The sequence below is a fragment of the Pristis pectinata genome, chromosome 6, assembly GCF_009764475.1.
Source record: "Pristis pectinata isolate sPriPec2 chromosome 6, sPriPec2.1.pri, whole genome shotgun sequence".
NCBI classification, from domain to species: Eukaryota; Metazoa; Chordata; class Chondrichthyes; order Rhinopristiformes; family Pristidae; genus Pristis; species Pristis pectinata.
The window spans coordinates 39,303,992-39,320,117 of NC_067410.1; the positions used below are offsets into that span (position 1 = coordinate 39,303,992).

The following is a 16,126-nucleotide window of genomic DNA, read 5'->3' on the forward strand; positions in this document are numbered from 1 at the left end:
TACAAAAGCTTGATAGGATTCTGCTGCAGATTTCTTGGCAATAAAAGGGATTATTTTTACAGCTCTAACTCCTGAATATTAAATTAACTTTCTCAGTTTTGGAAACACTGATTTTTCCAAATATTCTGAATGCTGTGTTTTTCATCAAAATGAGAGACAAGATGATTGCTGATGCAATATTGATAGCAAATTTATATAAATTATTTCTAACTGTACCATTCAAGATCAGAATACCAGAGGCACACCCACAGCATTCTAATTAACAAGGACTTCCTAAAATTCATTAATTTATGTAGACAAGATAGGAAAAGAACAAATACCAATATCACATGTGAATCCACACTTAAAACCAGATATTCAGAACAATAAGCATGATATAGAAAGCAGATCTTTAATTAATTTTGTCTTACCCTCTTCTGGAATCTCCATGGATGAACTCCACTCAGACCAACACATCAAACATAATAGGAAAGTTCTTGTGTTTAGTAGCATCTTCCGCAGTTTGGAGATCAGACAAGACCCAAAAGAAAACGTGAAGATTTCTCCTGTGATTCCACTGAGTCTCAGATCAGCCTAGCGCACAGCCATGAGTCACACTGACCAGAATCTGGAGAGGTACAAAGGGTGAAAATTAATCAGTGTTAATCCACATGCACTCCAAGACTTAAACTGAAGTAAACCCTAATAGGTCACAAGGTATAGTATAATCTTACCATTAATGCAATTTAGTTTTTTTCTCTTTATGGATACAAGATTTTAGTGTTAAAATAAGATGCCCGTCTCTTATATCCACTTTCTCCCACAGGAGATTTGTAAATGCAGGTCTGGTTTTCTCAGTTTGTTCTGATTTCAGACAGACAAACAGAACATTGAACTTTATGCAATCAGATTACTGTGACAGCAGTGATAGGGTAAAGGAAGTAATTCGCACTGCTCCTTCTGGGATTTGTTGTTACTGCTAGAGGGGATCCTACTTTACAGACATTCTGAACAAAAGGTTCAAAATATTTTTTAGACATGAATGGAAATATGAAGTCTTTGAGAATAGTTTATTCAAAAATATGTACATCAGAACCTTGATACCTTAAGTTAACTTTAGCAAAAAATTACCAAGAACATCCAAATTTGATAAATGGGCATTTTCAATTCTTTGGGTTATTTTTCTCATGGTTAAGCAAGCATTCTGAATTTCTACTACTTTTTTGCAAAATCAACTGGCTAATATATGACAGAAACATGAATGTTGCATTTAAGTTTCAAGAAAATGAAAAATAAGTTGGAATTTCTAACAAATTTTGATGTAACCTCTTGAAAACAAAATCATAGTGATGCAACTGGTTTATAATTTTATTTACAGCTTAACCTAGCAGGAAGGATGGACGGGTATGAAAGAAACATACGCACAACTCAAGGTATTCAGTCCACCAGTCACAAAGACTGGCTAAACTAAAGGAAAGAATTTTTAAATAGTACTTTGTACTAATTAAAAGCTGCTGCTAAAGTAGATTATGATGCAGCACATTGTCAAACTAAGACGCTCATTAGGGAGATAAACAGGATCAGTGGGCTCATTCACAACACTGAGCAATTACAGAAAAATGATTCTAAATCAATTTTCAATTGGGTGAAATTTGCCATCAGTCATGGTCAAAAGAGTGCCTTGGGCCTAGTACCAATGACTGACAAGTCTGGTGCTCCTGGGCAAGTCCATGAGGGCTTTCCTGGGCTCTGGAGAGACCATCATAATGAGTCGGTGTCAGACCTGTCAGACTGTGGCATGCGGTATTTGCATGGAGGTGGCAAAGCTTATTTGGAATATTCATGCTTATGGACATATCAGCAAAAGTGTTGCAAAAAAGAACATGCTGAAATGCAGAATACTTGGGAAACCACGTGTCACATGTCAAATATTGAGCCTGACTTAGTGATAAAATTTTGCCAAAGATTAAAAGATAAAATTGGGCTAAATAACGGTAGCAAATAAAGGAAATGCAGGATGGCTCAGCATTGCATTCTCATCCCTCACAATGCTGCATACGTTTTTTCTCTTCCTTGCTTACTAGAGTGTCGACATCCTCCCATGCCTTGCTGACCTTGCTTTGTTTGAAAGAAGTCGAAGGAGGAACACTAGCACTTTCCCCACCCAATCCTGGTCCACTATCACTGAGTCCACTGACTGCTGATGGGGAAAAAATATCCTAACTGCAGATGTTGTTCCTTTCTTGAAGTATTTTAGTTGTATTAGAAGAGCTTGACTCACTGAGAAGCTTTTCAAGTAAAGCCTCACACAGAATTACACAGAAGGTACAGCACAGAAACAGGCCATTCAGCACAACTGCTCCATGCCAGTGATTATCCTCATCTAACCATTTCACCTGACGCTTCTGTATCTTTCTTGTCTGTGGTAATCAATTTCCCCTGAAATGCATTTAAATTACTCGTATCAGCTGTTCCCTGTGGGACTTAATTCCACATTCTGCGAACTCTCAGGGCAAAATGTTTACTGGAATTCCCTATTGGGATAATTAGTAAATATTTTATATTTATGGTTCCTAGCTTTGATTTTACCTACAAGCAGGGCAAGGCTAATTCTGTCCCTTTAAGTGTGGATCTTCCTTTGTTTTGTTGCCTCGCTGCAGCACCAGTCACAAGGAGTTGCTCAAATGAAGCAAAGGATATTTAAATAATACTCAAAACCACTTTGCACTAATCAAAAGCTGGTGCTAAGGTAGATTACGATGCAGCACATTGTCAAACTTGGTCTCTATTTTGTCTTTTGATGAAAGCGAAGTCATGCTTCAGGTTTCATTTTCACAATCATGAGAGGAGAATGCAACAGTTCAGATCTCCTGGACATGCAGAGAGAGTTCATCCCTCTGCTTGTTTGATGTCTCGAGCACAAAGCAGTGAAGAGCACTTCTAAAGCCAAAATGTTTCCAGGAAAGGGAATTGAAGCCTGCAGCATACAAACATTCCTTGGAAGATAGAAGTCATCCCTTTGGGCAGACTTGTATCCTCTAAAAGTTCCCCACATGAGAACCTGAATCAGTTGATGATAAAGAAACTTTGTGAGCTACCATGCTGACAAGAGATGTTTGTCATACTATTGATATAAAGACTCAAAGTCAGCTGCTGCTGAAATGCAAAGAATGATAATGTAAGTCATATGTTGAGAGATGAATATGCAACATTTGGGTCAAAACTACCACTGCAAACTCTAACTCTAGCTTAGAAGAACCAACTTTTATAGCATGCCAATATGCTATAGTCATTAGCATCAGGTCAAAGCTTTTAGTCTTAAATTGTTCTGTCGAATCAATTGGTTGGATGGAGACTCCGCTACCCACTGTCTCTTGATGGTCTTTCTTCAAGGGACTTGCAATTCCACTCATTGTTTTACATTGGCTCAGTTCTAATCATCTTAAACACTAAATCCCAATGCAGAATATAATTTCCTTCATGCAACATATTATAAAGTTGCTCTAACATATCCTTGTCATTTTAACAAGGCTACTTCCAAAAGAAATGAATGTTACACCAATCTTTCACTTTCAACAACTGCTCATGTCTCTGCTAGTAATTCTATTCAGAGTTGAAAACTACTAATGCTGAGAGAGGGGAATGGAAGGCAATAGTGTACACTGGAGTTACACAAGTCAAAAATTGATGATTAGCATTTGAAAATGTATAAACTAAATAAACATTGAAATAATCAATTCACAGTTGGAGTGGCCATTTATTAACAGGGTAATGACTCTAACTAAAATGGGGGTTTAAGTCTTCGTTTGAGACTTAATTGGCTTTACTCAGATAGGTTAATACTCAGATAGCTCAAACATAAAAGATTTCAATCAAACTTGCATTCCCACTAGCAATCAAATTGTCACACGTCAATTTGTTCCCTACATAGCAAAATATAGCCATTCAGCTGGAAGCTTTCTTCACAACTACTCCTACCTACAATACTTCTTCCTTCCTTAAATTGCAAACATCTATTTCAAGACACTCTACCTTGTGGTGATGGAGGACTGGAAGGGCTCATTTATACGGAAGACTTCATCCTGGATCATAAACCATCAAAGCAACTTCAATAAATTTATGAGCTCAGATCTATTCTGAAGGCACATTATTGGTCCACATCCAAGATTTAACACCTGCAGTACTTCCATTCAGTTTTGATAAATAATCAACTCCTGAAACATGATCTTTTCCATCCTCAAATGTGCCTGACCTGCTGGTGGATCCAGCATTTTCTTCTTTTTGTTCTAGTCTTTTTTTATTATTTTATATCTCTGTCCTCAAGATATAAACCATTCTTCTATTTTTTTAATGCGGTAAAGAATTTATATTAAATGTGGCAAAAACTGAACAGTAGAGGAGCAAAAAACAAATACATCTCTTTCTGAGCCGTAGGATATCCCTCTGCTCTTTATCATAGTGTTGAATAATAAATTTAATAAACATGGTCTGTTGCTTTAATATTGCAAGCTGCATCATGTTTCAGAAGTCAACGTATTCGGGAATACAGACATTAAATCCACAAGGCAATTCAAATCTCATGAGAAAGACCTTCATAAAAACTAATTTTCAAAACAATCTGTATTTTATTATTCCACACTGCTTATTTTTGCATCCCTTTGTGATAATTGTCTCCTGTCTGACATGTGGTGTCTGATCTGCTGGTGTCAGTTAGCGAAGCCAACCATCAGAGCCTGCTGTCTTTCTGAACCCTGTCACCAGTTTATCTTCTGGAAATATTTTTAACCAGCTGACAAAAAGCCTAGAAATCCACTTGAATTCAGGACTATTTTCAATCAGGAGCAACGTAGTCTCAACAATGTCATTAATAACATTGCTGAAATAATGGAAATAAAACAAAATCAGAAAAAAAAAGATAAAATTCCAGAATTCCAAAAAGGTCCCAGCAAAAATATTACATTGTTTCTTTCTGGGAATCTGGTATATACTTCATGTATTTTTCATAAATGAGAAGCATTACTGGCAGCAATGCTTATGTAATTACTGCTCAAAAATGAGAACACCAAACTTCTAGAAATGTTTTCCATGAAATTCATCACTGCTCAGTATAGGAGTGACAGTGCATTGCACTCTGCAAATTCTGAGCTTAACATTTGTTGCTGCTGACCAAGGATGAATCTCTTGAAGATCTACATCAATTTTCTAGTGAAGAAAAACAATTCTATTCAATGACATCAAGTCGCAATGCAACCTATGAAATTTTAAGTTTTGATTTAATTCTCCTTGAAGGAAGTTAGTCACATTAATCATTTTTTAAAATGAGGATGTCCAATTTGAGTGATTTTTATTTTTGGTGATTCTTGATTACCGTTAGGGCAAAACATAGTGTTCACAGTGTACCAAAAATGTGTGAAATCCAATTGTCATATTTTTGGTATAACCAGCAATTCAGCGAGTGAACCGTTAGTACTGAACAACAATGCTTCCTGTTCAATGAAAGAGTAATAAACTTACTTTTGGTTTCCTGTTTTATTTACCATTGGAGAGTCTTGTGTATGGAACTTGCTTGGCAAGGTGTGCAGGAGGCCCTTTCAGCTGCTCCACCATGATCAGGCAGGCTGATCTTCTACCCCAGTGGCACTTTCCTGCAATATCCATTTTACTCTCAATTTCCTTTGTATCCAGACTTCTATCAATCATTGCTTTGAATGAATTCTATGACTAAGTTGCCACAATCCTTCAGGTGGAGAATTCCAATGATTCACCATCCTCTCCACAATGAAATTTCTCATGACCTCAATTCCAAATGCCCTACCCCTTATTCTTAGAGTGTGTCCACTGGTTCTCAGCCAGGGGAAATTTCCAACTTGCATCCATCCTGTCAAGCCCTGTGAACATTTTTCATTTCAAGGAGATCATCCACCTAAAATCCAGAAGGTACAGGCCAAGCCTTCTCAATCTCTCTCCATACCGCAAACCCACCATTCCTGGGACCAGTCCAGTGAACATTCACCACAGTTCCTCCATGTCCATGTGGTTCAATACTCCATCCCAGGGCAATGGAGACAAAAGGGACTGCAGATGCTGGAACAACAAACAATCTGCTGGAGGAACTCAGCGAGTCGAGCAGCATCTGTGGGAGGAAAGGAATTGTCGACATTTCGGATCGACCCAATGCACGTCCTGATTCAGGTCCCAAAGCAGGTCCTGATTCAGGCCCCAATGCAGATTTTGACCCAAAATGTCCTTTCCTCCCACAGATGCTGCTCAACCTGCTGAGTTCCTCCAGCAGATTGTTTGTTGCTTCATCCCAGGACACTCCATTTGCATTTTAGAACAGAACAACACCTTGGGCTTTCCAACCTGTGAAGTTTGTAAATCACAAGATCAAACATTCATGGAGGTGATCATTCAGCCTATGACGTCCGAACAACCCAAAATAGATTCACTTTCTTGCTTTACCCCTTTTGAAAGTTATTATTGAATCCTTTTAGACAGTGTATTCCAGTTCATTTCAATTTCCCACATAGAAAACAAAATCTCACTCTACCTTTTATTCTTTAATGCATTCTGGTTACTCACACTTCAGCCAGTGGAAAAACAAATTCTTACTTATTGTATCAAAACCTTCCCAGTTTTGATCACCTCCATTAAATCTTCCCTTCGCATTCCCAGGTCGGAGCAGAACAACGTCAACATTTGGTAAAAGCTTCTTCATTAAATTAAATCCTGCATCTGCGATAACTTTCACGTCAATCTTCTCCGCAGTGTCTCAAAGACCTAACATTTTTCACGCTTCATTCTAACCAGTGATTATGTCAGTCTGACATAACTCCTTTGTTTCTAAGCTCTCTACCTCCATTTATGAAGCCAAGGATTTCATGATTTCTAACAGCCCCTTCAACACTGCATGCCACTTTCAATGACAGAAAATCAAAAAACTGCAAATTCTGGAAATCTGAAATAAAACAGAACATGTCAGAAACACTTCATAGGTCAATGGAAAGGGAAGCAAAGTTAACATTCAACCAAAGAGCCCTTCATCAGAACTGGGAAAGAGAGAAAACCAGGCTGTATCTCAAATAATGATGACTTAGAGTATAGGAAAGAGATAAAGAGCTTAGTGACATGGTGCATGACATCAACCTTTCCCTCAATGTCAGCAAAACAAAAGAGCTGGTCGTTGACTTCAGGAAAGGGGGCGGTGTCCATGCACCTGTCTGCATCTATGGTGCTGAGGTCAAGAGGCTTGAGAGCTTCAAGTTCCTGGGAGTGAACATCACCAATAGCCTGCCCTGATCCAACCACATAGACGCCACAGCCAAGAAATCTCACCAGCGCCTCTACTTCCTCAGGAGGCTAAAGAAATTTGACATGGCCCCTTTGACACTCACCAACTTTTATCGATGCACTATTGAAAGCATCCTGTCTGGATGCATCACGGCTTGGTATGGAAACTGCCCTGGCCAGGACCACAAGAAACTGCAGAGAGTTGTGGACACAGCCCAACACATTTTGTAAATCAGCCTCCCCTCCATGGAGTCTGTCTGTACCTCTTGCTGCCTTGGTGAAGCAGCCAGCATAATCAAAGACCCCACCCACTCGGGTCATTCTCTCTTCTCTCTTCTTCCATCAGGCAGAAGATACAGGAGCCTGAGGGCACATACCACCAAGCCCAAGGACAGCTTCTATCCCGCTGTTGTAAGACTATTGAACTGTTCCCTTGTACGATGAGATGGACTCTTGATCTCACAATCTACTTTGTTTGAGCTTGGACCTTATTGTCTACCTGCAATGCACTTCCCTGTAGCTGTTGACACTTTACTCTGTATTTTGTTATTGTTTTTACTCTCTACAGCCTCAATGCACTCTGTACTACCTCAATGCACTGTGTAATGAATTGATCTGTATGAACGGTATGCATGACAAGTTTTTCACTGTACCTTGGTACAAGTGACAAAAATAAACCAATTCCAATACCAAGTGTTCGAAGTTGCAGAGAGGGTGGGGAATGGATGGATAGGACAAAGGAAATATCTCTGACAGGGTGGGATCAGGATTGCCGATGTGATAAACTGTTGAAGAAGCAATTTGATTGATAGTTTAATGAGGGGAGTTAGAGCGTGAAAACAAAGTGACATGCAAAAGCTGTGAGATGCAGGCCAGAGCTGTAGGGAATGCCCAGCAGACAAGGCAGTGTCAGTGGTGAGAGACATAAACTGAGGAAAATTAAAGATGGATAACCTCAGGGATGGCAGGAATCCAAAATTGGCTTGGTGATAGGAGGCAGAGCATAGTGGTTGAGGGGTGTTTCTCAGACTGGAAGTCTGTAGCCGATCCATTTTGCTTAAATGGAAGGATCCAATACCTGCTACTACTTTTCAATGGTTCTCTCAAACTATATCATGTTTAAACTTGGAAAAAATTAGGAGTGGTACTGTTGATCCTTTGTTTAAATTTGAGGAAGTTTGGAGTCCATTTATTCAATATTTTCACATGATATAGATCCTCTTGTAATAACCTTTCAACTTAGAGGAATGGAGTTGATGACATAATATTGCTCTGTTTCTACTGAGAAATTTTAGTCCAGTTTTTTTTTCTCTGTTTTTTTTTCTTTTTTTTTTCTTTAGCTTAGTTTGGTTTGATATATTGTTTATAAATTTTCTTATTGTTTTGGGGATATTTTTTCTTTCTTTCATATTTTATAATAAATCTTTTTCTTTCCTTTCTTTTATATTATATTCATTCACTCAGAGATCGTTGGATCTACAGATTTGTTATATACTTTATTGTTTTTTATGATTATCCATGCCATGATTGTTCTTCCGATCTCTTTGTATTACATGTACAAACATTGATGTTATATATTAATCTGTATTAATTTGAAAACTAATAAAAAGATTGAAAAAGAAAGGAAGTCTGTAACCAGTGGTGCACTGCAGGGATCGGTGCTGGTACCATTGCTGTTTGCTCAGAATGAGGACCCAACATGGTTAAGCTCTAAAACAGGACTACTTGCATGCCAAACAACATAAGCAGCATATAATAGATGGAGCTATGTGAGCCCACAATCAACAGAACATATCTAACTTCTGTAGTCCTGCCACATCCAGTCGTGATTGGTGGTGGGTAATTAAGCAACTCACTGGAACGGGCAGCTCCACAAATATCCCCATATCCCCATTCTCAATGACGGGGGAGCCTGGCACTTCAGTTTTCTCTTTTGTACTGATGTATTTGCAAGAATCTTCAGTGAGAAGGGCCAAGTGGGTAATCCATCTTAGCCTCTTCCACTGGTCACCAGCATGACGTCTTTAGCCAATTCTATCCCACTCCATGTGATATCAAGAAATGGCTAACGGTATTGGATACAGCAAAGGCTATAGACCCTGATAACATTCTGGCAATAGTACTGAAAATTTGTGCTCCAGAACTTGCTATGCCCTTGGCCGAGCTGTTCCAGTACAGATACAACAATGGTATCCACCCTACAATGTGGAAAATAGTCCGGGTATGTTCTGTTCATAAGAAGCAGGACAGATCCAACCCAGCCAATTACCACCCCCTACTCTCGATAAGCAAAGTGATGAAAGGGTTAATCAACAGCGCAATCAATCTTAATCACTTGCTTAATAGCAACCTGCTCACTGAAGCTCAGTTTGAGTTCCATCAAAGTCACTCAGCTCCTGACTTCATAACAGCCTTAGTCCAAACATGGACAAAAGAGCTGAACTCCAGAGATGAAGTGAGAGTAACTGCCCATGACATCAAGGCAGCATTTGATTGAGTATGGCATCAAAGAGCCCTGGCTAAACCAGAGTCAATGGGAATCAGGGAGAAAACCCTCCAGTGACTGGAATCGTACCCAGCACAAAGTAAGATGGTTGTGGTGGTCGCAGGTCAATCATCTCGGCTACAGGGCATCTCTGCAGAAGTTCCTCCGGATCATGTCCTTGGCCCAACCATCTTCAGCTGCTTCATCAATGACCTTCCTTCAATCATAAGGTCAGAAGTAGAGATGTTTGCTGATGATTGCACAATGTTCAGCACCATTTCTGACTCCTCAAATAATGAAACAGTCCACAACAAGATGCAGTAGGACGTGATCAACATCCAGGCCTGGGTTCATGATATCCAACTGGAGAAAATCCAGTTCTCACTCTCTGACATTCAATGGCATTACAATCACTGAATCCCCACTATCAATAGCCTGAGAGTTACTGTTGACCAGAAATTGAACTGGAGTAACCATATACACAATGGGGCTACAAGATCAGGTCAGAGGCTAGGAATCCTGCAGTGAGTAGCTCACCTCATTACTCCCCAAGGCCAATCCACCATCTGCAAGGCTCAAGTCAAGAGTGTATTGGCATACACTTCACTTGCCTGGATGAGTGCAACTTCAACAACACTCAAGACGCTCAACACCATACAGAACATAGCAGCTTGCTTGATAGGTGCCCCATCCACAACCAATCACTCACTCCACCACCGATGCACAGTAGCGGCAGTTTGCACCATCTACAGGATGCAGTGCAGCAACTCACCAAGACCCCTTAGACAGCACCTTCCGAACGCACCACCACTATCAGCCAGAAAGAGAAGGACAGCAAAAGCATGGAAACACCATCACCTGAGAGTTGCCCTCCAAGCCACAAACTATCCTGACCTAGAAATATATTTTAACTGTTAATATATAATCCCAAATTTTAATGCTGAGCAAAAAGTTATGTAAACGGCTGTGCTGCAATGAAAGCTTTTTGGACTATTGGTCTACAGGGCTTTAATGCTCCACATAACTCTCCTCCACCCCTCTTCTAATTCTACCATCAGTACCTTCTATTCTTTCTCCTTCATGTGTCCATCCATCTTCCTTATAACTGTATGTACGTTCCTCATCTCAAGTACCTCTGTTAGAGTATTCTGTATACATTCTGAACTCCCCATTGCATTCATTGTGACTATCCTACTTTTTAACTCACTGTTGAATTTATCACGACTGTCCTATTTTTTAACTCCCTCTTGGATTTATTGTGGCTATCCTATTTTTCAGGTTGCCCACAAGCGAAAACATCTTTTCTGTGTTTAGTCTTCTATAATTTTAAAGATTTCAAAGCTATCACCCCTCAGTTCTCCCCTTTCAAGAAACAGAAGATGCTCAAATTCTTCAGCCCTTCCTGTTAAGTACACCTAGATCAACTGAGTGAATCATTTTTAAACCTTCTCTCATGCTTCTGTTTTCTCTTAGTAGTAGATAGACCAGATTTTAGGATCAAAACAAATTTCCCCTCACATTCTGCCCAAGTATAATCACACTTTATAAGTATTTATTTGGTATTAGAGCATTGCTTTCCTCCAGGTGCTCAGGTTTCTTCCCGTATCACAAAGAAGTGCTGGTTGGCAGGTTAATTGGCCACTGTAAGTTGCCTCCAGTGTGGAGGTGAGTGGTAGAATCTGGGAGGAGTTGATGGGAATGTGGCGAGAAAAGATAGGATTCATGTAGGTTTAGGGTAAATGAGCGGTTGGTGCGGACTCGGTGGACCAAAGGGTCTGTTTCTGTGCTGCTCTCTCTATAACTCTATGACACATAGGAACATCCTTAGGTCAAGAAAGGCTCTTTATTAATCTATTTTTCGTCAGAGCCCAACTTGTTTCTGGAGCTCAGTGTGACTCCATGGGAGACAAGACATATACTGTATATGCAGTGTCAAAACTAATTTACAAAACTCTCAGCATCAAGACTCTATTTAAAACTCATTTCGCCTCCATTTTAAAATTTAATAAAATAGATTAGTCCCAATTTCCAAGCATTTAAATTCCTAATGGAGCCTCTATGACTTTGTTCATTCAAAAACAGAAGTTTTGCAGTTGAACCAGACCCAAATCTTTACTGAAACGTTGTCCTGCCTGGCTAAACTCAAGCTGCAGTTATAACTGTGCCCTAAAAGGCCATCGAAACTTCCTAAATTTAATCACATAGAACAGTTATTTGACCCAGTCACAGAGGCAGCTGTCCAAGATAATACCAGATATTGCCACAAAAAGCCAACAGTACAGTACAACAAGTGTGGCATAAAGCCATACCTGTACACTTCAACTGCATAAAATAAGAAAATAAACATCTTTCAAGAGAGTATTCCATGATAAAGTGTAAACATGGTCTTTGCTAAGCTTCCATGTCAAAGACCTGGGACAATCCTTTAAGTGATGAATAACCCTGAAGCTTCAAACTATTTGCCATTGTTGTGGCAACACACCCTTTCACTTCTATAAAGAGGATACCCAACTTATGACATTGGAGAAGGATGTGCACCTCTCTCCTCTAACTACGGCAACACACTTCTCAATTGTTTTGCCCAATTGAGAAGTAAATAATGCAACAGTCACTATTCAGCAAATAGACTGTTGCTGTGACTGCAGCTTTTGTCCACAACAAAATATGTTCACTACAATCCTCATATCCTGGTCAGGGGTCAGTGATAAGAATTACACAACTTTCTGGAAATTAACAAAATGCCTACAGAGATGCAGTACTCCAAAACAGATGCATCAGTGGGTACCTAGTTTTCAGTCTTCCTGTACTCTCAAATGGGCCCTTGAAAATTCCATAAACACCAGCTACTTCCAACAGAACGTGTAGAAACAGAAAGCAAAATTTAAGGCCTACACCAAATCATAAATTTTGAGCAAATGAAATGAATAATAAAACACCAGATAAATTTAGTGCAATAAATTTTAAAAAAGAAAAAAAAATGTATTGGTTGATGGGAGACTTGTTCTGTTTTTTGCGGATGGCTAAGATGCATTAGATGCAGAGCTAATGGGGCACCAAGCTGTGACATTCTACTTGGATCTAATTGTTAAATGACAGTTTTAGAATAATGCTTGTTACCATGAGCAAAATAAACCTGTACCCCGGAGAAAAACTTTTAAAGCTGCAGAGAATAGATGCAATGTCAAGGCCAATAAAATTAAGCTCAAGAGTTAGGAAGTGGGAGATTTAATATGGCATACAGCATTAGGAGAATGAACAGGACATTCAAAATACTATTGGAGTAATTAGGGCAGGAAGTAAAGAAGGTCAAATGGTTAGCAAACCAGATTACACTCTTTTCTTGCCTGTGCACATTGTCACTGGGCTTCTGACCAAGTCTATTATACCCATTTACTTTTCACATGTACCATTCTACCCAGGGTGAAATACATCTGTAGCCAGTGAACAAAATAATGTCAATTGCAGCAACTTGGCAAGGTGTCAGCCGACTTCATTACTTCCCAGCACCCCCCCCCCCCACCCCAAGTCTTTCAGTCTAATCTTCATTGTGATTCAGTTGAGATGGCATCAGCTGTTTTGAGCTAACCAGTGAACTCCGGCAATGAGATTAAAACAGCTATATTGTTAAGACAAAGCCCAAATTACTGGAAATAGCATGAAGGAATGACAATTATTTCATCTTCAATCAATAAAAAAATTAATTAGTCTCCAATTAATTTTTAGACGTGGTTTGAATAACTTAGTAAAATTCCCCTATGATGTTAAGCAATGTTAACATTAGAAGAGTAAATTAAAACTCAACCAAATAAACTCTGCTTTGCTGCTAATTATATTATTAAAATTACTTTGATGCATTCAGCAAACTACATAGAATGATAAGTGCCAGGAAATCAAATTTTGCTGCTCTAAATCAAGGTGGTGTTTTGTGTTAACCCCCAAGTGGGTCCCCAGCAACTAATCGTGAAAATGGCCAACGAGATGTTTGAAATGTCATTTGGATGGTTTACACCCAGAAATTTGTGCTAAAACAGGTTCTGTCGGGGTCCTGCCAGGACCAAGCTCTATTGAACACAGCTACCAAAAATTTGCCCCTCAACTTTCTGAGAAGGGTATTGCTGGTGAAAACCACATAATTAGAAAGCACAATGACACCTTTCATCCACCTAAGTGTCAGACACTTTCAATGGCTTGCACCGATTTATCCTGAGAGACCAGCAGCTACTCTTTACTTCCCCACACAGTGCTTGTTGAGATCCTGCAGTGAAAAAGTTGAGCACCACAGAGAGTGCAGTCTAGGCATGAGAGCTTGGCCAAAGGTCTTTCAACAAAGTGGTACATGCCTCAGTGATGACTGCCTTGGAAACACTGAGCTTTAAATATCTTCTACATCAAAGACCTAGGTTGGATGTGGTGTTTCAGAAGACTCTTTGGAAGTAGACAAATCACAGATGGGCACGTGTTTGCCTGCTGCCCCGAGGTTCCTATCCCCACCCTACTTGACCTACTGTTACCATGACGACAGTGGATCGGTGCTAGTGGTGTGATAACTGACACACCCACTGATTGAGTATCCCAGTAGCTTAATACTGGAGAAAACACACTAATAGTATTAGCACACACTGTGGACTTTTCAGAGCATTTGAACAGCTTACACTGAGTTCTGAAGTTGACAAGTCTCTTGGTGTTGGCAGTGTGGCCCCTTAAATAATGATGAATACAACAGTGAGACTGTTCAACAATGGTCATATTTTGCAGCCTAAACAACCATTTACTTTGGTTAAGGCAGAGACAGACATTGCAGAGATACCGTATCATTAGGTGGGTATCTGTTCTGGAGAAATGTCAGATATTGTGTTAAGTTCTGGTCGCATCATTATAGGAAGGATGTGGAAGCTTTAGAGAGAGTGCAGAGGAGATTTACCAGGATGCTGCCTGGATTGGACAGCAAGTCTTATGACGATAGGTTGAGTGAGCTGGGGCTTTTCTCTTTGGAGAGAAGGAGGATGAGGTGTACTAGATGATAAGAGGCACAGATGAGTGGACAGTCACAGACTTTTTCCCAGGGCGACAATCGCAAACATGAGGGGGCATAATTTTAAGGTGATTGGAGGGAAGTATAAGGGGGATGTCAGAGGCAAGTTTTTTTTTACACAGAGAGTGGTGGGTGTGTGGAACGCACTGCTGGCAGAGGTGGTGGAGGCAGATACATTAGGGACATTTAACAGATTCTTAGATAGACACTTGAATGATAGAGAAATGGAAGGCTATGTGGGAGGGAAGGGTTAGCTAGATCTTAGAGCAGGATAAAATGTCGGCACAACATCGTGGGCCGAAGGGCTGTGCTGTACTGTGCTGTGATGTTCTATGCTAAAGTGAAGAGCACAAAGAAGATCTCTGTCCAATTTCCCTAAGGCTGCTATTTCATACAAAAATTATTATTAGAATGATCCTCACTGGTTAAATTGATTTTTTTTTACACAATCTGCAAATGAGAAACAGGTGCTAATCATCCCAACTTCTCAGCTACAATCTCATAAAGTTTTGTAATACATTTGTTACGAAATATTACAGTTATTACAGGCCGCTACTCAACCAGGTGGCCTGCACATTTAACAGTACATAGGAAAAGAGAACACATTTCCAGGGATTCAAGCTAGAGATATCCACAAGCTTGTTCTTAAGAGCCACCACACTAAAGCCACCAACAAAGCTTTCCAGCAACAGTTCAGTGATTTGATTGGAGCAAGAAACATAAAACTCAGATTTAACATTATACTGGTACAATAATGTCAGTAATCATCATTATTACTGTGTTATTATAGCAACATCTGTCATCCACACATGCACAGTTAAACACAGAAATTCTGGAGGTATCTGTCAGTAATAACTTGTTCCTCCACAGGGTGTACAGTTACAGTCTTTGCAGATTCAGTCACTACTGAGGCAATTGAATTAGATTGCCTAAAAATTGTCTCCTTTTGGACTGAAAACATCAACTATGATCCAGGTTCCAATTTATCCCAAGTTGAAGAGGTAACCAAGAGGATTGATGATGGCAGGGTGCTGGATGTTGTCCTTCTGAGCTTTCACAAGGCATTGGACAAGGTCCCGCATGGAAGGCTAGTCTGGAAGGTAAGAACGCAAGGGATCCAGGGAGAGCTGGCTAAGTGGATACATAATTGGCTTGATGGTAGGAAGTAGAGGGTGATGGCTGAAAGTTGTTTATCAGACTGGAGGCTTGTGAATGAGTGGTGTGCGACGGGGATCGGTGCTGGGCCCATTATTGTTTGTCATTCATACAAATGATTTGTGTGAGAATGTGCAAGGCATGGTTAGCAAGTTGAAAGATGACACTAAAATAGAGGCGGTATC

At 39.8% G+C, this 16,126-nt stretch overlaps 1 protein-coding gene across 22 annotated transcripts in view; it reads right to left on the reverse strand.

Annotated features, from left to right (window-relative positions):
• chl1b (cell adhesion molecule L1-like b) overlaps positions 1-16,126 on the reverse strand; it is a 689,122-nt gene that overhangs the window by 391,188 nt on the left and 281,808 nt on the right. For 21 of the 22 annotated variants that reach the window (XM_052017114.1, XM_052017111.1, XM_052017119.1 and 18 more), the window contains one exon: positions 411-607. In XM_052017114.1, coding sequence (XP_051873074.1) covers positions 411-492 — 82 coding nt within the window. In that variant the 5' untranslated portion in view covers positions 493-607. Of the gene's footprint in view, positions 1-410; positions 608-713; positions 747-16,126 lie in introns of those variants that run through there. The other variant, XM_052017118.1, reaches the window with a different exon arrangement.